The sequence below is a fragment of the Sporothrix brasiliensis genome (assembly GCF_000820605.1).
Source record: "Sporothrix brasiliensis 5110 chromosome Unknown Cont17, whole genome shotgun sequence".
Taxonomy (NCBI): domain Eukaryota; kingdom Fungi; phylum Ascomycota; class Sordariomycetes; order Ophiostomatales; family Ophiostomataceae; genus Sporothrix; species Sporothrix brasiliensis.
The window spans coordinates 4,157,853-4,181,784 of NW_024467136.1; the positions used below are offsets into that span (position 1 = coordinate 4,157,853).

At 57.2% G+C, this 23,932-nt stretch overlaps 7 protein-coding genes and 1 non-coding gene across 8 annotated transcripts; 6 read left to right on the forward strand and 2 right to left on the reverse strand.

The window, feature by feature from the left end:
* Window positions 1-538: 538 nt before the first annotated feature.
* On the forward strand, window positions 539-1,638 carry SPBR_02974 (arsenical resistance protein ArsH; the record flags this gene model as incomplete). Its single annotated transcript, XM_040761277.1, has 3 exons — window positions 539-852; window positions 921-1,119; window positions 1,198-1,638. 3 exons carry the CDS (start codon window positions 539-541, stop codon window positions 1,636-1,638), a joined length of 954 nt encoding a protein of 317 aa, XP_040621183.1.
* Window positions 1,639-2,771: 1,133 nt separating this feature from the next.
* Window positions 2,772-3,692, forward strand: SPBR_03097 (uncharacterized protein; the record flags this gene model as incomplete). Its single annotated transcript, XM_040761400.1, has 1 exon — window positions 2,772-3,692. The coding sequence occupies one exon, from the start codon at window positions 2,772-2,774 to the stop codon at window positions 3,690-3,692; it is 921 nt and encodes a 306-aa protein (XP_040621184.1).
* Window positions 3,693-4,089: 397 nt separating this feature from the next.
* Window positions 4,090-6,657, reverse strand: SPBR_02368 (peptidase s41 family protein; the record flags this gene model as incomplete). Its single annotated transcript, XM_040760671.1, has 1 exon — window positions 4,090-6,657. The coding sequence occupies one exon, from the start codon at window positions 6,655-6,657 to the stop codon at window positions 4,090-4,092; it is 2,568 nt and encodes an 855-aa protein (XP_040621185.1).
* A 4,950-nt stretch (window positions 6,658-11,607) lies between these two features.
* SPBR_03343 (uncharacterized protein) lies at window positions 11,608-12,015 on the forward strand (the record flags this gene model as incomplete). Its single annotated transcript, XM_040761645.1, has 2 exons — window positions 11,608-11,854; window positions 11,915-12,015. The coding sequence occupies 2 exons, from the start codon at window positions 11,608-11,610 to the stop codon at window positions 12,013-12,015; spliced, it is 348 nt and encodes a 115-aa protein (XP_040621186.1).
* A 467-nt stretch (window positions 12,016-12,482) lies between these two features.
* SPBR_03010 (uncharacterized protein) lies at window positions 12,483-13,536 on the reverse strand (the record flags this gene model as incomplete). The annotated part of the gene is made up of 2 exons (XM_040761313.1): window positions 12,483-12,804; window positions 12,881-13,536. 2 exons carry the CDS (start codon window positions 13,534-13,536, stop codon window positions 12,483-12,485), a joined length of 978 nt encoding a protein of 325 aa, XP_040621187.1.
* A 2,693-nt stretch (window positions 13,537-16,229) lies between these two features.
* Window positions 16,230-20,498, forward strand: SPBR_02192 (uncharacterized protein; the record flags this gene model as incomplete). Its single annotated transcript, XM_040760495.1, has 1 exon — window positions 16,230-20,498. One exon carries the CDS (start codon window positions 16,230-16,232, stop codon window positions 20,496-20,498), a length of 4,269 nt encoding a protein of 1,422 aa, XP_040621188.1.
* Window positions 20,499-20,782: 284 nt separating this feature from the next.
* Window positions 20,783-20,854, forward strand: SPBR_09501. Its single transcript has one exon. It is a non-coding gene; the product is annotated as a tRNA-Glu (tRNA).
* Window positions 20,855-21,428: 574 nt separating this feature from the next.
* On the forward strand, window positions 21,429-23,840 carry SPBR_02397 (mitochondrial ABC transporter ATM; the record flags this gene model as incomplete). Its single annotated transcript, XM_040760700.1, has 2 exons — window positions 21,429-23,697; window positions 23,749-23,840. The coding sequence occupies 2 exons, from the start codon at window positions 21,429-21,431 to the stop codon at window positions 23,838-23,840; spliced, it is 2,361 nt and encodes a 786-aa protein (XP_040621189.1).
* Window positions 23,841-23,932: the final 92 nt, after the last annotated feature.

A 23,932-nucleotide genomic window follows, 5' to 3' on the forward strand; every position in this document is an offset into this window, starting at 1 on the left:
TAGTCACGCTCAAAGTCTGGGGGCGGACGACTCCGTGTACACAATCGGCATCAAGGAATGAGAGGGTAGTCGTCATACCCTAGGTACATGCTGTTCATAAAGTGACCAGTGGCTGGCGTATGGCCTGGAAAAGCGACGATATTGGGCCCATGATGACATAATCAATGCCAAGCAGGCTTGCCGCTCGCAGCCAATGATACGAACGCAATGACATCCCCCCAACTTTAGCGACCCACTGGCGGCGAAGAGGTGCAGATTTACGAAATTAAAGCCTTATGAATCGATATATAACAGTCTTTTGTTTTGGGGGTTTTGGGGTTTGTTATTTGTTTGTGTCCGCTACCTTTCAGCCTTTGGCAGACACCGGACTCACGGAAAAGCCACACAGCGCCAGAGGGACCGGCCAAGCCAGATGAAGGGACTGCAATGCCCATGGCCGTTTTTGTTACTGCGTACGCATCAAAGGCCATGCAACATTCCCGTCCATAGTGCTTACGCGACCTGCCTGTTTCATGCGTCCGCGGCCCACAGCAAGGCTATGCAACGCTCACAGTCCCCTGTCGCCCTGGCTGGCCAGGGCGACCTGAACAACGCGTACGCCGCCAGGGCTGCGGTTGCGCCCACGGCTGACCCGACATGTGCCTTGCATTCTCTCGCCATCGACATCGATGAGGACGACGCCGCCACCCGTGACCGTTATCGCTCGTTTCTTCTCAGCGAGCCGCTTGCTGCCGACGACTGGGTCGCGCAGTTGGAGCTGGGCACGGTCCTGAAGCTGGTCGCGTCGGAAATCCTGGAGAAAAAGCGTGACCGCCTGCGCATCCTCGTCCTCCATGGCAGCTTGAGAAGCCGGTACGTGTTCTAGGTCCGTTCGTTTCAGTATAAAAAAGACGGACAGTCCGTCTTATACCTATACGTAGATCCTTCTCTCGTCTGCTCGCATACGAGGCCGCACGCATCCTGTTCCGCCTCGGCTGCGACGTCCGGGTGTACAACCCGGCCGGGCTTCCTCAAAAGGACGACATTCACCACGGCCACCCGAAAGTGCAGGAGCTGCGTGAGCTGAGCAAGTGGAGCGATGGCCACGTCTGGGTCAGTCCCGAGCAGCACGGCAACTTGGTGAGTTGGTCCCTTTTGGGTTTCGTTTCGCGAGCCGTCTGTCTCACGCGCGACTAACTGTGAACTGTGCTGCCGCAGACGGGCCTTTTCAAGCAACAAATTGACTGGATCCCGCTGTCGTCTGGAGCGGTTCGTCCCACACAGGGCAGGACGCTGGCCGTTGCGCAGGTCAGCGGCGGATCGCAGCCCTTCAATGCTGTGAATTCGCTCCGCATCCTCGGTCGGTGGATGCGCATGTTTACGATCCCCAACCAAAGCTCTGTGCCCAAGGCGTACACACAGTTCACCCCCGAGGCAGAAGGCAGCCGCATGCTGCCCAGCGCGAACCGCGACCGCCTTGTCGACTGCATGGAAGAGCTCGTGAAATACACCATCGTTCTGCGGCCTCGCTTTGACCTGTTCGGAGACCGCTTCAGCGAGCGCGAGGAACGCAGGCTGAAGCGGGAAAAGGCAGAAGAGGAGCGAAATAAAGAGGCTTCCACCATAAACGGCGTGTCGTTGCAAGGACTGTCTTTATAGAAATGCGGACGGGAATACACAAGTATGTACCCAAGTGATGTAGCGCCTGGCGGACCGCGCGACGTATTGGCTGTTCCCGAGTGCCACGTGACTATACATAGAATTGGCATCCGTGTTCTTCAACGTCTGTCGCGACATTGTTTTCGATTACTTCGTACTTCTGTACATGCTCGACTGTGCCTCTGATGAGGACGCGCTGCATGCGCCGGCTTTGTTCGCTCGTTTTGGCTCCGAGAAGGGAATGGCGCTGGGCACAGCACAGCCACGCGAGCCAAGGGGCAAATGGAGGAACGACAAACAGGGGCCACTCCACACTGCGGAATGGGCGCTGCTAAAATTAGAAAATGTGGGGGACGACAGGCGGACGTTGGCAGTTTGGTTCGGCGCCGTCGCAGTAGCCAGGGACCAGGAGCTCCTCGTCCGTTTTAGGGGCCGTAAAACTCGAAAGACTCGCGAAATCCTCAAGGAGAAGGCTGACGCGTTCTTGGATGGAGGTTGGCGTCGCCATTCCAGCGCAGAATAATACGTCGTTGCAGTATTCTGTATTCTGTATTCATACGAAGTACTTCTGTAATTCGTATGCTGGTGGGCGTTTTCGTCCCCTGTAATTGCCGCCCCGCTCCCGCCACTATCCCGAACGGCCTCCATCTGCCCTGCCGATCGTACTTTAGCAGTGAGATGCCTGTATTCTGTACCTTTGCACTGCAACAGCCTGCCACCACCACAAAAACGATTCGCCGACGGACAAGGAACAGTGAAACACGAGGCTGGGCGCATGTGGTCTTCGCTCTTGTTTCTGAATTCACAACGGCGGCCTTGCTGTAACCCTTGCCTGCCCTGTTTTCTCTTTTCCGTCCTCATTTTCTTCCTCTTTGCGACATCTCGGCTCGTTCCCTCTCCAACACAGAGCCCGATGCTGCCGTTTTCTGCTTCTTCAGCGCCCCGACCCCCGCTGTAACTGTCCGTCTTCACTGAACTAGTAGCCGCTCCCGCTGTCGTCCCTCGAACCACACCACTTTTGGCCGTTGCCTGCGACAAGAACCCCGATCGATCACACGATACATCATCGACACACCATCGACACGCAACCTCACTGCATCGCATACCCAGCAGCCTTCGTCTCCGCCTCTACCATGGCCCCCGTCTTGCATACTGCGGGCTCCCCGGCCCTGCGCTCCGTCGCGGCTCGCTCGGGCACAGTCCTCCGCAGCGCTGTCGCCGCCGCCGGCCCTGTCCTCGCGCGCCGTGCTGCCGAGGCCTTGTACGCCGAGACCGCGCTGCAGCAGCATGCATACTCGACCCGCGCCCTGGCCGCCCGCGGCCTGACCGTCAACGACACCCAAAAGGTCACGCTCGGCGTCATCGCCGCCTACGTCGTCGCCATCGCGCTGCTGTGGAACATCCCCTACATCAAGTACATCCTGTGGCCCTTCAAGATGCTCGTCATCGCCTTCCACGAGTTTGGCCACGCCATCACCGCCGTCCTGACCGGCGGCCGCGTCGTCTCCATCACGCTCGACCCCCACGAGGGCGGCGTCACCCAGATGAAGGGCGGCAAGGCCGCCCTCACCCTGCCCGCCGGCTACCTGGGCTCCTCGCTCATCGGCGCCCTCCTCATCTTCTGCGGCTTCGACATTGTCGCCTCCAAGGTCGCCAGCTTCGTGCTCGGCGCCTGCTTCCTGCTGACGCTCTGGTGGGGCAAGCGCGACTGGCTCACCATCGGCACCGTGCTGCTCGCCGTCGGCCTGCTCGTCGCCTTCTGGTTCATCCAGCACGCCGAGCCGCTGCGCTTCCTCGTCCTCTTCATCGGCGTCATGTCGTCGCTCTACTCCGTCTGGGACATCTGCGACGACCTGATCCTGCGCAAGGTCAACGAGTCCGACGCCAGCGTCTTTGCCCAGCGCTACGGCGGCTCTTCGCAGTGCTGGGGCGTCGTCTGGTCCATTGTGTCGCTCGTCTTCATGGTCTGCGGCATCCTGGCCGGCATTGCCGCCTTCCCCCAGACCTTCCAGCAGCAGGAGGACGATTCCAAGAAGTTTATCCCGACACGCTAAGAGGCTGGACGTTCTATGTTTTCTGGTGGCTTTTTTCTTCCCTTTTTTTATTCTTTTCATCCACCATTGTGGAAACGACGGTTACGACTGGCTTCTCGTGCGACGGAGTATTGCTTTCATGTCTATTTATATTGTGCTGTCCTCTCTTCTGCCTCCGGGAGACCACAATTGTCCATCGATACCCGGAAGAGGACACTAAAGAAAAGGAAGAAGGATGGGGTTTCCCCAATATCGTCTGTTGTTTTGTAGCAACGTATGTATGTTATGGTACATCTGGTGTTCTGGTTCGGGCAGGCGTTCACTTTACACTATCACAGATGCAATTTTATTATTAAGAAGTACGAAATCAACAACCACTATTCTTGTTATATCCACCGCAGACACAACGCTGCGCCGTCTACTCCACCGCCTTCTGGTTGTACTTGGCGTTGAACCGCTGCACGTCCTTGGCCGCGGCGCCGCGCCTGTCCAACAGACCCTGCGCCTTGGCCGCCGCCACCGCCTGTCGGCGTGCCAGACTGGCCTCGCTCGCTGCCGTCCACCGGCGCTTCTCGAGCGCCTCGGCCGCGGCCGCCCGCTTGGACTTTGTCGAGGATGGCGGCTGCTTCGTCGACTGCGCAATGTAGCCCGCCGCACACGCGCCCTCGTTGAACGCCGCCTGCGCCGCCGCCTTCCACACCGCCGTCACGTCCGTCGCCATCGCCGCCGTCCAGTACAGCCGGCAGTCCGCCTCCTCGACCACGAACTGCGCCGGCAGGCCGTCCTGCACGTTGCCGCGCAGAATCTGGTCGCGCGTGTTGAGCGCCGCCGACGACGACCGCAGCACGGGCAGCTGGCTGTAGCGCGCGAGGGCCGCCTTTTGCGCGTCGTTTTCGGCCTGCGCCGCGCCCGCCGAGGCGTACCCGTACACGTCGTTGAAGGCCAGCGTCTGTGCGCCCTTGATGCCGCCGACGCCCTGGATCGGGCCCGTGCGCGGCCGCCCGCCCATGGCAATGGACCGCACGCCGCCCTGGATGCGGAGCATCTCCGACGCCAGCGTGCACGTCGACGCGCAGAACCCGTCGTACAGCAGCACAATGTCGTCGGCCGCATACGGCTGCGTCAGGTTGGCCAGCGCGCCGTAGCCGCTAATCTCCATGCCCATGCCGTACGTGTCGTTGGTCGTCGTCAGCGGGTCGTCGAGGTTCCAGCGCGTAAGGGCCGTGTAGTTGGTGTCCTGGAAGACGTACGGCCCAAACTTGTCTGCGAAGCTCTTGAACGGGTCGTCGTGGACGTCCAGGTCGTACCGCGTGTCGAACCACGTCTCGTACTCGCCAATGAGGTCGGCATTGTCCGACGTGTAGGGGTCCAGCGTGGCGACGTCGTCGCTGATGATGTGCGCCAGCGCCACAAATGCCTCGTTGGCCTTCCAGCGCGAGAAGCCGTCCTGCACGACCTGCGGGAAGAACTGGCGGAAGAAGTCGTACCCTTGCAAGATGTAGCCGCCGCCGTTGGCGCTGAAGTCCACCACAATCTTCTTCTTGCCGGCCGCGCGGGCCTGTGCAATGCAGTTGCGCTGCACCGCCTGGAACTCGCTCGGCGACTCGGACTCAAACGCCAGCACAGACAGCACGGCCACGTCCTCGAAGCCAGGGCCGTCCAGGAAGTAGCACGACACAATGGCGTCGTCGGTGATGTCGACGGGCTTGGGGAAGCCGGGCACGGTCACGCCGCCGCTGGTGGTGCCGGTCGGGCTGGCGGAGGGCGAGGCAGACGACGACGTCGGCGCGTAGGGCGACGGCGCCGCGCTGGATACGGGCTGGTTGGCGGCATGAAACTTGTTGGCGCCGCTGCAAAACTTCTGGAACATGGACTCGCCGTCGGTAATGCCCGACAGCGACGCCAGCACGCTGGCCGTGTTGGTGAATGTGGCCTCGGTGCCGTTGGCAAACGTGAACGTCGTGGTCGGCCCCTGGTAGTTGAACCGGATACGCCCGCCCGCCGAGAAGTAGCCCGTGCCCTCGCCGGCACCAAAGACGGCCTTGGAATAGAACATGCTGTTGTACGCCGCATCGGGGTCCTGGTTGAACGACGCCGTGAAAATGGTGTTTTGGATGTAGGTGGTGGCGTCGATGCCGTTGATCAGCACCACGGCCGACGCCGTCTCCGGGTTGGCCACGACATCCTCGTAGACCTTGATGACGGGCAGCGTCGAGCCACTGGCCGTGTCGGCCACGGAGACGAGCGAGCGCGGGCGCGTGTAGACAAATGCTTTGCTCAGCAGGTCCGGGTAGAAGACAAAGTGGCCGTCGTGGCCCTGGCCAAAGACCTTGAGGTAGAGGTCGATCTGGAAGGCATACTCGCTGTCATAGACGTCGTTGACCAGGTCGCTGCGGACCTGCGCCAGCGCCTCAAAGATGTCGTAGGGCGGGTAGAAGTAGTCGGCGGGCGGGTCGGCCTTGTACGCGGCGTCCGACTGCCACTCGAGGTACGGCTCGATGGCGTCGACGAGCTGCACGGCCGCGTCCTTGTGCAGGGGCACGGACCGGAGGCAGTTGTATGCCAGCTCGGCGGGGATCGAGACGCCGGCCGAGGGGTTGCTCGACTGGACGGCGGCCCAGGCGCTGCTGGCTATGGCACAGGGTTCCTCGGTGGCCGATGGCGCCGTTGAGGATGTCGGAGCAGCCGTGCTTGTCACGGTTGTCGCTGCCGAGGTCGTGGACGGTGCAATGCACGAACAGGCACTGGACAGGCGCACGGCCAAAGGGCCGACGTGGTTGCCCACACAGGCTTTCGCGGCATAGCTGGGGATGGCCACCGAGGCCGGTGGGGTCGCCGTGTAGGCGGAGCAGAACGCCTGTGCCGATTGCAGCCGACCGGGGGTCTGAGTCGCCCGGAGGGCACGAAGGCAGTTGTCGGCGTTGCACTCGTTGGCAGAAGCTCCGATGGCCAGAGCCGCAATGGAGGCAAGAGAGACCGTCTTCATGGTGACGATGGCAGGCAAGTACTGTGGCAAGGCACGGGTGCACAAGTCAAAGCCAGAAGGTTGTAAGACAGAACGTCAATAATACGGGAGAGCAAGGCAACAGCTCCCCTTTTAAAGTCAACATCTCTCGCTGGCGAGTTGCAGAGCTGGGGAGACGATCAAAGACCAGGGGGGAAAGGTCAGGAACAAAGACAGGCACAAGCACGAGCACGTCACCCGAACAACATCTGTTCAGTGTCCATCTCAACTTGGTCCACCGCGCCTGTCTCCAGGTTTCTCTCCCGTCTGCCACCTGCGCCAGCCCTGTCTGCTGCCAGTCGTAACCCAATTCGGGCAATGACTGAGAAAACAGTACAGACGCTGGAGAGTGGCGAAGGGGACAGACATGCGTGGGCGTGCATTGCAACACTCCTTCGTCCCCTGTCTCCTGCCCTTTTCTGACTGGAACCGGCCGACGGACCCGTTCTTGGTCGATCGGTCATCCGCCGGATCGTGCTACTCTGTTGTCCACGACGTACTTCGTAGGTTGTCTCGGTTGTTCTGCTGCTGCTCTGCATCTTGTAGCGTTCTCGCAGGCGCACGACAGACGAACAGGCGCAGGGCCAAACGGGCACTCTGATTGGTGTGTGCCTGGTCTGTTGCGGCAGATCTGCTGCATTATTTCTGTCCTTATTTCTTTTTCTTCTGTCTGACCAACGTTAGTCGCTCGAAATACGCCAACGCATGGGAAATTGCTCGAATTCTGGCGTACTGTGCACTCTCGGTAAGATACTTGCAAACATGCAACTGAGGCGTTTGTTTGGTCCGTATCTCGAGGTGATCAGTCCAGCAAAACAGACATCATACGGTCTTAGGCAGGAGATGAATGGCGCACCTTGAGAGGTATCTTACCTTTCGTCGAACTTTCAAAGCAGCGACTTGCCGCAGTATTTGCGCTGTACCATGTTTCCTTTCCTGCGTTTATGCTGTTTCCTGCGTTACTTCCTGTACCGCAAGGTCGTATGGCCTCTGCCGGGGCCCGCTTTGTTGACGTTGGAATTCCGATCAACCAAGGAACCTTCTCGATCAAGAAGGTCCATTGACAAAATCGCTGGTGCGTTTGAAGGCACCACACCAATATCGACGGCGGCTGGGCGCCCATGTTATGCCCGGAGCGACCCCCGGCCCCATCGCACCAACGAACCCCTGTTTTTCGTGAGAAGGAATAGCAGAAGACGAGTAATCTTACGACGTAGCGACCGTTGCGACGCCCGTAGCACACCTTAACAGCATTTAGTTATGGCCCTAGAAGTCCTTGGGGGATGGTCTGTGTTTGCTGTAATTAGTCGAGGGATGCGGGTACTGACGCTGGTGATCGTCGTTTGGGCGATAGCCGATCGTGAAGATTGAAAAGAAAAAAAAGGACTTAGCTTCAGGTGCTTTTCATTTTCAGTGGCGTCTTTTCACGGACTATGAGTTAGGTCAAATCCTTCTCCGTAAACAGAAGGCGAGCACGCTTACAGAAAAAGGGCAGGTGCTATCGACAACTTTCTGCAGCACAGGGAAAAAGGTCAAAGTCATGAGACTCAAAGGCAGTTGACAAGGTAAGTACGGAGCAGTTAATGCTGTTTCTCTCCTCCCAAACAAACGGGAAGGAGCAAAGGCAATCGTGGGTCTTCTGCAGACAAGGGCCATGGGCAAACTCTGGCGCGTAGTTGCCCTCTCCCGCATTTTCCTGTCTACTTGCCTAATCGGGCGCGAACGGCGCGGTTTTGGCGACGGCGCCAGATGCATCCCACCTGCACTTTCCCTGCCGGCTGCAGCCATAGCCTCGCCTGCCGATTATGGGCGAATATGTGCCGCTTCCTTCTTGCCGTTTGAGGTATAATTGCAACCTCGTGCGGTCAAGAAAGACAATAAAGGGAGAATACTAAATGAGAACAAAAAAGAGCGCGGCACCAATCGCATTTGATGTCGCTCTTTTGCTGCTTGTTTTGGCTCACATCGTAATCTTGGGTGTCGGTGAGGTCACGGTGTATGAATAGCGTCGGCTGAGATAGGCTTGAAATAACCACATGTTGTCTTAGTTTCTCCAAAAACTAGTTAACAACAGGTCATTCGAAAGACATTTGGGTACAACACTGGCCGACTGGAGCTAGGTTGAATCAAATAGCATAGACATGCTAGTAGGTGTGTGGGCAAAACAAAGATGAACGTCAAGCAGCACAAGCCGTGACTGGGAGAGAAACAAACGATGTCGTTGTCACTGTGTAACAAATCGAGAGAGTCAGTGAGAATAGACGCGTGGCTATATGCTTTTGATGGGCAATGTGCAATTGTTTAACTAGATCCGTTTCTTAATACAAGATAAAAGTAAAAGAAGACGAAATAAATAAATAAAATATCGACAAAAAATCCGTTGCAGTTTAGCTCATACAAGGGATCATAACCTTTTCTGGGTCTTAAAATATCGAATTAAAATGCGAATAAGGCATCTTGACGACAAGAGTAGTTAAAGCTAGAAAATTGAAAAGGCATGAGAAGTGTCACCGATCGTGATCATATAGGTACCTATGAAGCCTCTTGTTTCCATTGTCCCAGGCTGCTTTCGTTCTTGTCCACCACGCTCTTCTTTCAATAGCATTTCGCACAGCTTATTTTGTCCGACACCACGGTCTCGTGTCAAACGGGCAGTGCCTGCGCATGTCGGAAACCGTGGGAGTACAGCATCCGGTCCGCATACAATGTACGAGTGCCCGTGATGTGTTTCCTTCACCGTCAATTCTCCTCTCTCTTTTTGTATTCCAACAACAGACGCGTATGCACCCTTTGTCGGTCCCCGTCACATCGCCGACGATGCAATGCGCACCATGCAGCGGCACTCGACGCCAAAAGGACCAGACAATGCATTCTACTAATGAACACTGCATAGGACGGACATGCCGTCAATAACGTGATGATGTGAACAAAGATGGGAAGAAGCGAGCTCGCCCCTTTCCTCTCCCTTCATTCTGTCGCTTTGTGAAACAGACGAGCAGAAGAGGTGGATACACGAGGCTTGTAGTAAGCGGAATTGTTCACATTTGCAGTAGTTTCCCTTGTGTCTCTTCCTGCCTACGACATCTCCTGGATCATAGGCGCAAATACACATCAGCATGCGGTCTAGACAGCTTCTTCAAAGAATGGACAGAGGAGACAGCCAACACTTTGAAACAGGCGACACGCTGTTCTGCTGTCGCTATTTGGCGTGGAAACCTTTCATGGCCCAAACCAGAGCTGGATGTGAACAGACAAGAAGTAAGACTGACTACGGCCAAGGCACCGTTTGAACTTGTCTAATTTCTTGTTTTCACTACTGACAGCCTCCGCCGATCGATGGAAGCTACGTCTTTGTAGTCCACGTGCGGGAATGGAATGGTGGACGGAGAAAGCAGTGCCGGTGCGCTGTCGTGCAAGAGTAAACGCAACGGAAGTAAAAATAGTTTTGAGAGTCTCCGCCGATGACGTCGAAGAAGCTACGTCGTACATGGTATTCTCCTTGGCACTTTCTATTCTTCGTCGTTTTTGTGGTAAAGTACTCCGTCTCCGCAGAGGAATGGAGGAGTGGCAGGCGGGAGGAAACATGACTCTCCAAGGTGAAATACCCTTTTATGGTTTGCCGGCAACTGGCAGGCTAACGGAGTTTGCTGGGCCTTTTGCCTCGTAAACTTGTCGATCTTCTCGTTTAGGACCCTTGAGCTGTGAGATTCACTGCCTTGTAAGGATGCATCTGACCGATCGGCGCCAACTTTGAATGAGAGTTGCAAGATTCAGAGAACTGGCAACCTAGTATGAGTCGCTGTGCTTGAAATGGCTGCAACTTGACAAAGTAGGGAGAAAATGTCTAAAAAAAAGCAGTGGCAGTGGTGACTTAACAAGAGACAGATATCTCGTATTGCTCAAGACATGCGAGCCGAACCTGCAGGCGACCGTAGTTTTGTACACTCAAAAAAGAAGACCCAACACGCTGGTTGGCCTGTTGCGAATCTATCCGCAGAGGCGCACATGGTGATGCCGCACTCTTTTGTTTTCAACTGGGTGGCAAGTCCGTCCCCGGGCATTGCGATGGAAATAGAAGCAAATGAGACAAATCGATGTTGGTACAGAAGAGAGCCATAGTATTCACATTTAATGGTAAAAGCATGCTGCTCGTAGCTGAGGCTCTTGAGACAGAGCAGACCTTTTTTCGTTTGTAGAGTAGACAGGCAAAATGCTACTTGTGGTGACTAAATGGAAGGGCACAGCGCATGCATGTACAACAACGGACCGTCCGAGGTCACAAAAAAAGCGATCAGATTTAGGAAATACAAAACAGATTCCGACAACGAGAAGAAGGTGGCTGGGGTGAGCGAGTCGCACTTCGTGTTGGCGGAACAAAAAAAATTGGAGGGAAACGACCGTCGATCAGGCCACGCAAAACAATCGACAACGAATACAAACAAGTAATACAACGGACAGTAAATACAAAGACATGGATATAGGCCCCGCCGAATAACTACCAATGACGAGGCACAGCCTTCTCGCTGACGATCAACAATGGATACGAACGGCGAATTACATCCTGCGTCTTGTTCCGTGTTTAGCTTGTCGTATGCATTTCATTCATTTGATTTTATCGATGCGTGCCGTCAGATGTATTCTGTAGAGTCATACGAGCACCCGAGTCAGAACCGGGTACGAGACAGTATGCACAATCTATTTTGCCAAATGAAGGCGCAGAGGCCTAAAGTATAAACTCTTCTGATGATATAAAGGGTGGCAGCCTCCATCTATATAAACCGGCTCGTCCACCCTTTACCGGATATTAAAAATCCATCTCCAGACTCATCAACCAATTCAGCATTCACATCAACTACAGTCATCGTTTACCCAAGGACACCTCCCACGGCTATCCCATCTCATAGACCACCGCCATCATCACCAATCTTCATCATGTACTTCTCTGCTGCTGCCATCGCCGCCGCTCTGGCCTTTGCCCAGACGGCCCTTGCGGCTCCCGTCAGCGACAAGGTCGCCGCTCGCAGCGACCCGCACGAGCTCGACTTCCGCACCTTTGGTGTCGAGGGCTGCCACGACGAGAACCAGGGTGTCTACACCCTCGAGCTGTCGTCGAACCACATCTGCCAGCAGTTTGTCGACCCCATTGGCAGCCTCATCGTTTCTGACAACCTGTGCACTCGTATGTTCCCCTGCCTTGACCTAACATAGTACGATTTGAAGAGCACTGCTAACGGTTTAGTCACCGTCTACGCCGACACCGACTGCTCCGTGTCCCCCGTGGTCGTGCCGACCAATGTCTGCCAGAACGGCGTGTGGCAGTCGTACAAGATGGACTGCTAGACGAGTCAGCCCAGCCGTTATTCGACTGCCATTTTGACCTCTTTTTTTTACTTGTTTTCTACTTTGTCACTCATGTAGCAGTTTGTCGAATTAGAACATCTAGGGGATTTCGGAGTTGTCCTGTACATACTGGGTACACTGGGTAAACGTTCGTTTTTGGGAATTGTTTTTGTCAGGCTGGTGTTGTTTTGGTCTTTTATTGCATTTGCATCTCATACATCCATTTCCTCTCCATTGCATGGGCTGTTGAGTCCTTCTTTCTCACGCAGCACAAAAACGTCATAGCCATTCCTTCTTCCCACAACTGGGTATAATTCATACACACATTATCTGCATGGTCGACTGCATATTTATGATCGCCGTCCAGTGCTTCTTCTGCCCTTTTGGCACACCTCTCTTCTTCGAAACCGATCTGAACGTCTGACAGACGAGGTTCACCGCTTCCAGGAGCAGATACGGAGGCAGTTCTACTTCGTCTTTGCGTCTTCACCTGGTGCTTCGGTCTCAACAACCTCTTCATGTTCAATCACCAATTCGTCTGGCCGTGCATCTGCGGCAAGTGCATCGCCTGCGCCGGCGACAGGCGCATTTGGCACACGTGGTGCAGGGGCAGCTTCGCCTCCTCCTGTGGCTACAGCAGGCCCTCCGTCTGCATTTGTCGCGCCAGTATTCGTCGCGCCAGCATTCGTGGCATCACCCGTGGCATCACCCGTGGCTGCAGATTCGGTGGCGGCATCGGCCCCGGCCTCGGTCTCGGTCTCTGGCAGCGGCACTGGAGGGAACGCAATTCTATAGCACGTGTTGTTAGCATGGGCTGACACATCGTAACCTTGCTCGAACAAAAGGATGGCAAGGGCACACGCACGGCAGCGCTCTCAGGTAGGCGTCCACGTCTTTTGCTTCAAAGGTCACAAACACCACGCGGTCGATCTTGCCGCCCTGCTCGCCCTCCAAAAAGGCCCGCACCGTCGACACCGCCAGCGCCGCGGCCTGCTGGCTCGGGAAGCCGTAGATGCCGGTGCTGATGGCGCAAAACGCAATCGTGCGCACCTGCGACGCCACGGCCAGCCGCAGACTGCTCTGGTAGCAGCTGGCGAGCAGGCGGTCCGAGTCCTGCGGGTCCCCGTCGTCGTACACGGGGCCGACCGTGTGGATCACATGGCGCGCCGGTAGGTGGAACCCGGGTGTGATCTTGGCGTCGCCGGTGTCGCAGCCGCCGAGCGGGGCGCACGCCTCGTACAGCTCAAAGCCTGCCGCACGATGGATGGCGCCGTCCACGCCGCCGCCACCCATGAGCGACCTGTTGGCCGCATTGACAATGGCGTCTGCCTTCATTTTGGTCAGGTCGCCGCGAATGTAGACGACTTTGTCGTTGATGGTGGCCGAGGGCTGGACCTTCGTCTGGAGTGCCTTGAGGACGGGGAGAGTGACAGTCTCGGGGACGCCAAGCTCGCCGTCCGCATAGAGCTGGGTCAGGGTCGGCAGCGACAACACGTCAACAACACCATGACGGGCAGCCATGGTGGCGATGGAGTGTCGGTGTTGTGTCGGTGGTCGAGAGTGGGGTGATGAGGATGGGGTGCGGAGGCGATTGGTCGTGCAATAGGTTCTGCTGGTACGGATGTAGAGTAAGGATTGTCGTGCAGTCTTTATGAATGCGTGGTGAAACGACAGAGGAGCAATGATTGAAAGAGGAGAAATTGTCAACATGGTCAGATGTCTTTTGCAGTCCATGTTTATCTGCTGGGCCGCACCTGCCGTGGTAAGGCTGAGTGTCCTCGGCGTCATTGCACTCCCCGCACTTGTCGATTTGCGGACTCGCGCTACTGCAGCTCCAACGCACCTTCCTCGAGACTCGACGCTTTGCGCCCAACAGCTCGTTCGCTCTTTCCTTGTCGCGTGTCGTCTCCTGATCATAAAAGGAAACAACTCAAATCACACGTAGAAATCAACAGAGGGCAGAAAAGGGGTAAGCTTTGTTTTGAAGCTTACAATAAACAACGTACAACTCAAAAGCATCATCGACGAAGAATGGCGGATGGAGTTCTCAATCCGTCATTAGCTTGACTCTGCACCTCAATACGGGCAAGGTCGGGTGCAAACAGCCACGACAAAACGAATAACGACACAAAAAACACAACGATCTACGAAAACGACAAAAAGACGAAAGGTCAAAAGGACAAAAAACGTACAGCAGCGGGTATTCGCTGGTCGTCACCGACCCAACTACTAATCCGCCGATTACTGGCTTGACTAAGGGAGAGCGGACGGGATCCCGTATTCTCCAGTATCTTTGGCCGTACGTGGAATGAGGGAGTCATGTTGGGGTTGAAATAGTGAGTCCAGCCCGAAATATGGCAGATGTGATACTGACTGTCTCGATTGGTAGGAGAAAGAAGACAACCGAGACAGTCAGAACGGTAACATTGACATTTACGAATACTCGATTAGGGAGAAAGAAACGCCAAGAAACGGCAGTATAAAGCCACAAATTTCAGCCTCACAGGAGCAATGTTCGAAACGATGCCCATCTTCGGCTTGGGCTGCGTCTTGCCGTGGCAGATGCTGAAAGAGGGCGAGTGACGTGAACGGTGCCTTGACCCAACGCACGGACAATCTGGGGCCTGCTTCCGAAACCATATCTCGAGCACGTCTCGACGTTTTCAGCTTTGCGCCGGTGCATTTCTTTCTCCTTACTCCGCATATTTGTGCTTCGTTTTCAACTGACGGATATTTTACAGGTATCATAAGCCCGTCCGGCGCAGATTACACAAGATGCAAACGAACATCGACCACGGTGCCTTCGATCTCGTTATTGTCCATGACGATGCGAGCTGCTTGAGCGGAACGAACAATGTAAAAATCAGCTTACAAAATAACGCTCGGCTGTAATCTGGACGGACTTGACAGACATTCATCGCTTCTCATCCAGGAGGCAATCGTTAACCTTTCAACTAAAGAATGCGAGTAGAGTACGATGTCGCTTGCAGGAGTAAGCACATTTACGCAGTATATGAGCTGTTGCCTCCTCGGTTACTCGACGCCAGGGATCTGAAACACCACAGAAAAGGCAAAATCACTGGTTCTGGACCGTTTCGACAGGCAAGAGCACTGTCAATTTGGACAATTAGCCGGTTGAATCTCTCGTTCGCCTCCAGTTTGTCGAGTCAACCAGCTCCACAGTACCAAATCGCGGCTGGTCCCTTGTGTCGCACACACACGGTTGACGGGACTGTCCCGGAACAGCCTCAACTGAAACAGACCTCATCATTGGTTTGCACGGACGCACCTTTCTTTTCTTCTTGGCAGCTCTCTCTCTTTCTTTCCAGCACCATTTGTTCATACCGCTGATGGCGCTTTATACGCACAAAAAAAGGCAAAGAGACGTCGCATTTTAACAGCCACATGTCACATCAAGACTCAATGGCCCCGTGCTCAAGGTGCGGCAAAATCGACCTCCTCGTCGCTTGTCACTTCGAAACAACAAAACCTGTCAAAGTACAAGGCACCATAAAATACGAGGGAGCGAGGACTTGCGAGTGCTGCTCCGGAGGCCCGCGATGATCATTCATGTAAACCAAACTAGGTCTTCGGCGCCCATGGTTTTCTGTCCCTCTTCTCTTCCTCTTACCTTCACTGGATGTCTTGAGTCTACCGCAGTTGCATGAATTTTTTACCTTCATACCCGAGCTTCTGTGGCTGGACCAGCAGATGCCTTTGAACAAACTTTCGTCCGTTAATACCAAACCCGAGTTTTATGGTGCCTTCTTTTCTTGTCAAAGTATCTGGCTCACGGGATATTCTCTCTTTTTTTGAGAGACATTAATCATTTATCATCATCCCTACATTCGTTAATATTACCGTTTACTTTCAAGCCGTTTATTTATCTCGCCTCAACTTGCCACATCTTAATCGACGACAAAAATCACACCTCGGCACACATCTCAACTTCATCTGGATCCCAACAACATACGGATACAAAGGGACATCAACCGTTTCAGAACCGGCAGCCATGGTGATTACGTCGTGATACATACTGCACGACTGACGACCCGGTTGGCCGAGAGAGACAATTGGGTTCGCTCTCAGCGCCACAGCCGGCGCAGAGCGACGACTTCTTCATCATGTCTTACCAAGAGTATGCACATTTGGCGAGGGGCCGGACATCGATAAGCGACCGGCAAGAAGCAGACCGGCGAAGTCGGAGCGCCTCCATGGCCCGCTACTCCATGTACAGCGAGCAGTTCTCGCGGGACCGCTCCTCTGTGGCGCCTGGGTCACATCGAAGCCGAAGCGCCTCGGTCGACCGGCCATATAGACCGTCGCACGCCTCGTTTAGCACGCCGCGGCCGTCGCCAGCTACCTTTACGCACAGCGCAACCCCCAGCACCGAGAGTAGTGTGTCCAACGGGACGTCCAGTACAACGACAACCAGTTCTCTCAGCCCCTCAAACTCCGCGTCACAACTGGGCTCGCGGAAGACATCGTCAAAAGACCGAAAACCAAGGAGGGACACGCGCAATCTCGGCGGCGCAAAATTGACGGCAAGTTCTCTGGCACAACTCAAGGATCTGGAAAGCAATGGCGGTGGTCCACGACGCGGGTCGAAGCGACCGGGGCTCATTGATGTCCCACTGCCATGGCGGCCGTACTATCTCCAACGCAAGATCCTGAGCGCCTTCTTTGCCGTCTTTGCCGCCTGCATCATCGTGGCAGAGGCTCTGCTGGACTACTCAGGACGCAATGCGGGCTTGCTCGGAGAGACAAGCACAAGTCTGCGGTACTTGCTCTCGCTGGTGCCGCCCGCCGTCTTAACATTAATAGCAACCCTTTGGAGTCGCGTCGAATACCAGGCCAAGATGTCTGCGCCATGGCTGCAGCTAGCAAAGGGCCCCAACTCGGCCGACAAGACGCTGCTTCTCGACTATTTTTCCATCCTTCCGCCCCGTGATGCGTTCCAGGCATTGAAGAACGGCGATGTCGCAGTGGCATGTGCCTCGATGATTGCCGTGCTTCTGAAGACGGCCATTATTATTTCGACTGGAATGATTTCTCTCACGGTGCTCTCGAATACGGAGCAGACGACGTCCGTTACTCTGACATCAGAGTTTGTAAACGACGGCTCGCGGCTGTCCACGATTGGCAACATCCCGCTCCTGACCATGGTCGGCCTGCAGCGAGACAATCTCACGTTTCCCGACGGCACGTCGAGCAAGTTTGCCTTTCAGGAGTTTGCTTCTCACATGTCAAGCAGCACACAGTTTCAGGCCACCGTGTCGGGCTTCTCTGGCAGTATCAACTGTGCCCCCGCGCAGCTGACACTCAACGGCATCCAAAGCCCACGAACCGGCGTCGTCCGATTCAACACGACATTGACCGCAGAGGCGTGCACAGTCAATGTTCCCATCATCAGCTCCAGCTTTAGCGGCAACAATGGTTCGACCAGCCGAACCCATGTCGTTGCTCGTATGGCCCATGCTGCTTGTGACAATTCGTCGGATATGTCGGCGCAGAGAGTCGTTGTCTTCTTTGGCACGGCCAGCATCGATGCCAAGGCAGCCATTGGCGGCAACAACCAAACCGTTAACGGGTCGATTGACGACTCGCAACAACTCATTTGCCGACCATCGTATGCCATCAGCCAAGTCGACGTCGTGAAGAACGGCTCATACATTGACAGCGTGGCCCTCAACGCGTCGCCCGCGCCCCAAGAGTTGTCGAATGTTCAACCATGGGACATTGCCCAAGCCCACTTTGACTCTCTCACTGGACCAGCAGCCGCCAGCATCAGCGACACCAACTCGCCCTACTTCGCATCCTCCGCCAATGTCAACGTCAACGTCGACACACCAATGTACCTCGCCTTTGGCATACAAGGCCAGGAAGATGACACCACGGACGCACCGGCCACGCCTTCTGCCGCCTATCTCGACGCCGATACTTTACAGGCTCTCGCCCAGAGCTATTTTCTGCAGTATTCCGCGCTCATCGCTCACCAGGCCTTAATGCAGCCAGCGGCGATTGCCACGACCTGTACAGCATACATTGGGGGCGATCGACTCGTCGTGAGCATTATCGCTGTCCAGACAGTGACGGTGCTCCTCTCCATTATTCTCCTTTTCAACATTGTCGCCATCTGCGTCGTGCCTGGCAAAGGCTACCTGCCGCGGGACCCGCAGAGTCTGCTGGACGTTGCCGCCTTGCTGTCCCACAGCCAGCCGCTTCTACAGGCCCTGCGCGGTGCTGGCGGTGCCGACAAACGTGCACTACGCAGCCGTGTCAAAATGAGCACCTACTACACGGGCGTTGAGCCATACGATCGAGGCTCGGCGGAGACGGGAAAGGGCAACTTTTGCATCTTCAGCGACGTCGACCACCCCGAGCCAGAAATCCGGTACACGGAGCCTACCAGCGGCTGGCACCATCCCTTTGGTCTGCATCCGCTGCAGCGTGTGGTGATGTACGTGTTTCTCACAGGCCTCTTTGCCGGGTTAGAGATTGCGCTGCGCATTTCAAGCAGGAATGATGGGTTTGGGACGCTTGAGACGGGCACCTTCAAGCACTTCCTCTGGACCTTGCTGCCGGCGTTCATCGTCACATGCGTCGCCATCTTCTTTGCCACGGCTGACTTCCATGTCCGCGCTTTGGCGCCCTTTGCGGAGCTGACGAAGCCATCCGGCGGGTCCATGGCGAATATGATATCGGGCCTGCTGGACCGCACGGCACCCACGGCGGTGTACAGGGCCATGCGCATGGGGTGCTACACTGTGGCTGGGTCTTCTGCGGCCGTGGTGACGGCGACGCTGCTCCCCATCTTCGCCGCGAGTGTGTTCACAGCGCGAACCGTTCCAGTCTCGTCCGAGGTGCAGCTCATCACACAAGACTTCTTTTCCAACTCGACGAATCCGCCACTGAATTCTTCCGCGACGTGTCCATCATGTGCGGACGGCATGACACTGGCTTCGCTCGTGCTGGACGGGAACCTGTCGTATCCCGATTTTACGTTTGAAGACCTGGCGTTCCCGGCGCTGGCCATAGTTCCGTTGATTGGCGTGAATGAGACGGACGATCTCGAGACCACCACGACGGTACCGGCTGTGCGGTCGGCCATGTCCTGCAGCTATTACGCGCAGAAGGACATTGTCGTCAACCTGACCACAAACTACCGCATTGGCGGCATTGTGAACCCATTGCGGATCAACTTGCCCGGCGAACCCAGCCTCGGCAGCAGCGAGTTGTTGTCCAGCACACTCGTGCTCGGAACAGCACCGCCACTCACAACATTCAATAGCTCGAATGTTACGACGTCCGTACGCGTCCCTGCGACGTCACCGGCCGCAGCGTCTCCCGCACCCATCCGTTCGGATGCCATTTTTGGTGTTGCTGCGTACCGGCCATTCCAGGCCGCCAACGGCTCGCTCATCACCCACTGGGTCTATGCCTGGGGCCAGCTCGCCAACGCCAACACCAACCAGACGACGGTGCAGACCATCTCGGCCCTTGCGTGCAACGAGACCATGGAGCAGCTCGACGTCCAAGTCGCCTTTGACGGCGCCACACTGGACATCAACCCGGACTTGCCGCTCCGGCGCATGGAGGCCACCGTCCAACCATCCGATGCTGCCCTCAGCACGACGCTCAACTACAGTCTACTCGGCAACACGATGACAGCATCGCCGAACCTGCTCGACAACTTCTTCGGCACGCTCGTCTCGTCCCGGTTTGGCCTTCCTGTCGCGACGCTCGGCGACGGCAACAGCACCAGCGCCAGTGGGCCCGGCACGCAAAACAACTCGGTCGCCGAAGCCATCCTGAAACAGCACGGCATTCTGCGTGCCCAGGTCGTCAGCGCCTTCAACCGGCGGCCCACGACGGCATCCTCGCGCCCCGCCGCCGTCTTCCCGCTCGACAGCAACGGCACCGCCATGGGCAATGCCACGCAGATCGGCTTCACGGGCCACCTCACGAGCGTCTCGGACGGCACGCGCCGGCTGCTGCAGGACGCGCCCACGACGCGTGTCCTGCAGACGCTGCTGGGCCTCGTGCTGGTCTGCTCGCTGCTCAGCTGGATCACGTTCCCTGGGCCCAGCAACGTGCTGCCGCGGCCCATCACCAGCATTGCGAGTGTGGCTGCCTTGCTGGCCGACGGCAACGTGCTTGGCTACTTTGGGCGCGGGCCCGAGTGGCAGACGGTCGACCAGCTCGTCGAGCCGTTTCGCGACGGGCTGGCCGTGACGGCCGGGTTCACGCTGGGCTGGGCGCGCGCGCCCTTGCGGCGTCGGCAGCGGCAGCAGCAGCTGCAGGAGTACGCGTCGTCCATATGGGGCGTCCCCGACAATGCGCACGACGAAGAGCTGTTTGGGATCAATGCGGCGCGGACCGGCGGCTGGGGCGGCGGCGAGAATGTCGGGCTGGGGCTGCAAGCACGGGTGGGCTATGCCCAGCGCGGGTACGTGGCCAACTGGGCCCAGCAGGGGAAGTGATGTGCGTACTTACTGGTGTGCGGTAGACGAGGTCGATATCCAGTGATGCCAGAATGAAAGGTCTTTGTCATGGTGTTTTGTTCTGTCTTTTTTTTTTTTTTTTTTTTTTTTGGATCATTTTCTATCTCACTTGGAATAACTTGGAATACCCTGGTGCAGTTTTCTATTAATTCGTGTAATACTGTTGCAAAACGGACTATGTTTCTTTTCTTCCTGTCCTGAATACTTAGTGGAGCGCCTTCATAACTATGGTAAAGAAAGTTTTCCTCCAACGTCCGAAAACATCCGATATGGTGTAATGGTCAACATCCGACGCTCTCACCGTCGAGCTCGGGGTTCGATTCCCCGTATCGGAGCTCATATCTGTTTCTTTTTTTGGTGCTTGTTTGGTGGGCTATTTTTTTTTTTTCCTTCTTAACACGCTCACGTGCTCTGCCGTTCGGCATAACGGCGGGGCATTGCATCATGTCGCAGCGGGTCGCAGCGGGTCTCGCAAGCGAATTAGCAAGCAAGACGCGCTAAGCTTCAATGGCTCCGGGCGTCATGTCAGGGCCCAGCACCATTGTTCTTGGTCGACCGCGACGGCGGAAGCCAACGAGCCAAGCTCACGCCCACGCTCACACTCCAGCTTACGCTCACGCACGGCACGCTGACGGCCATTGCTGCTCTTTTGTGCCCTTTGCCCTCTGCACATCTTTCTTTGGTTCTTCTTTTGTTCTTCTCTCCTTTCCTTCATTCCCTCCTGTCTCCCAAGCAATTGCCAGATTGTTCATCTACCACTGTTTCCCTCTCGCCGAGCTCCGACATTATCTCCATCCGTTTCGGAGACCTCGAACGGCAGCCCGATCCCTCGCTCCGTTGACCTCTGTTCGGTCTTCTCGGGATTCCACGATATGCTCCCCGGAGCGTCCGCCTCCAGTGCTCGCTAAAATGGCGGCTCGCGGCCTGTCCCGAGCGTCTACGTTCTCGCTGTCGGCGGCGCGGCAGGTGCAACCCGGCAGCCAACAGGCGTATCGCCGCCAGCCATGGCTTTCGTCAGCACCGACCTCAGCGTCTCCCCTTCTTCTGAGCCGGGGCGTCCCCTCGACGCTCTCGCATGCCCTCCTCCGACAACCTTCGACCTGCTTCTTCTCGGCTGCGACGGCCCTGCGCAGAGATGCGACCCCGACGCACCCTCCGCCCGCAACGGCCACGCCCACGCCGGAAGAGATTAAAAAGGCCGCCACCTCACCCACAGCAGCAGCTTCGCTGGCCACACCTGCTGGCGCAAAACCGGCTACCAAGGCCACGGACCCGCTGGCCGACGTGGACAAGTCGGCGTCGGAGCAGCGCAAGGCCGACTGGGCCATCATGAAGGAGATGTCGCGGTACCTGTGGCCGTCGGGACGGGGCAGCCTGGACACCAAGATGCGGGTGGCCCTGGCCGTGGCGCTGCTGGTGGGCGCCAAGGTGCTGAATGTGCAGGTGCCGTTTTACTTCAAGAGCATCGTCGACACGATGAACGTGGACCTGTCGGCGGTGACGGCGACGGGCGGCACGACGGCGGCGACGGTGGCAGGCAGCATGATCCTGGCGTACGGGGCCACGCGCATCGGCGCGACGCTGTTCCAGGAGCTGCGCAACGCCGTGTTTGCGTCGGTGGCGCAGAAGGCGATCCGCAAGGTCGCCGGCAACGTGTTTGACCACCTGCTGCACCTGGACCTCAGCTTCCACCTGTCGAAGCAGACGGGCGGGCTGACGCGCGCCATCGACCGCGGCACCAAGGGCATCTCGTTCCTGCTGACCAGCATGGTCTTCCACATCCTGCCGACGGCGCTGGAAATCACCATGGTCTGCGGCATCCTGACGTACCAGTACGGCTACCAGTTTGCCGCCATCACGGCGGCCACGATGGCGGCGTACACGGCCTTTACCATTACGACGACGGCGTGGCGCACCAAGTTCCGGCGCCAGGCCAACGCGGCCGACAACAAGGCGTCGACGGTCGCCGTGGACTCGCTCATCAACTACGAGGCGGTCAAGTACTTCAACAACGAGGCCTTTGAGGTGGCGCGCTACGACGCGGCGCTGCGCCAGTACGAGAAGAGCTCCATCAAGGTGGCCACGTCGCTGGCGCTGCTCAACAGCGGCCAGAACCTCATCTTCTCGTCCGCCCTGACGGCCATGATGTACCTGGGCGCGCGCGGCATTGCCGGCGGCGACCTGACCGTGGGCGACCTGGTCATGATCAACCAGCTCGTGTTCCAGCTGTCGGTGCCGCTCAACTTTTTGGGCACCGTCTACCGCGAGCTGCGGCAGTCGCTGCTCGACATGGAGACGCTGTTCAACCTGCAGCGCGTCAACGTCACGGTGACGGACGCGCCGGGCGCCAAAGACCTGGTGCTGGCGCCGACGACGGCCCAGGCGGTTCTGGCCGCGGGCCAGAGCGCCGCGCCCGCCTCGTCCGCCTCGCCCGCCACGCCAGCCGCCACCGCCGGCGGCGAGATCCGCTTCGACAACGTCACCTTTGGCTACCACAAGGACCGCCCCATCCTGCGCGACCTGACGCTGACCATCCCCGCGGGCCAAAAGGTCGCCGTCGTCGGCCCCAGCGGCTGCGGCAAGTCGACGCTGCTGAAGCTGCTCTTCCGCTACTACGACGTCGACGCCGGCCGCATTCTCATCGACGGCCAGGACGTCCGCGCCGTCCGCCTCGCCAGCCTGCGCCGCCACATTGGCGTCGTGCCCCAGGACACGCCGCTGTTCAACGACACCGTCGAGCACAACCTGCGGTACGGCAACCTCGGCGCCACGCCCGACCAGGTCGTCGCCGCCGCGCGCCGCGCGCAGATCCACGACATCATCGCCGGCTGGAAGGACGGCTACCAGACGCAGGTCGGCGAGCGCGGCCTCATGATCTCCGGCGGCGAGAAGCAGCGCCTCGCCGTCGCGCGCCTGCTGCTCAAGGACCCGCCGCTGCTCTTCTTTGACGAGGCCACCAGCGCCCTCGACACCCACACCGAGCAGGCCCTCATGCAGAACATCAACAGCATCCTCAAGGAAAAGGGCAACGCGCGCACCAGCGTCTTTGTCGCCCACCGCCTGCGCACCATCTACGACGCCGACCTCATCATCGTGCTCAACGGCGGCCGGGTCGCCGAGACCGGCACCCACCGCGAGCTGATTGACCGCAACGGCATCTATGCGCAGCTGTGGAGTGGTACGTTCCTGCCCCTATCCCCCCGTATGCAGAGTCAAACAGTACTAACAGCGCTGGCAGCCCAGGAAACACGCATCGACGACGGCGAGATCGAGGAGGGCGCCGAAGAGATTACCGACGCGGACAAGCCAAAGACCAAGTAGGTTGACGTACGTGGGCGATGAGGACTGGACATATGGGCTATGGAGTACATTTGCACCTTGGCACCTTGGCACATTGGCACATTTGGTTCAAA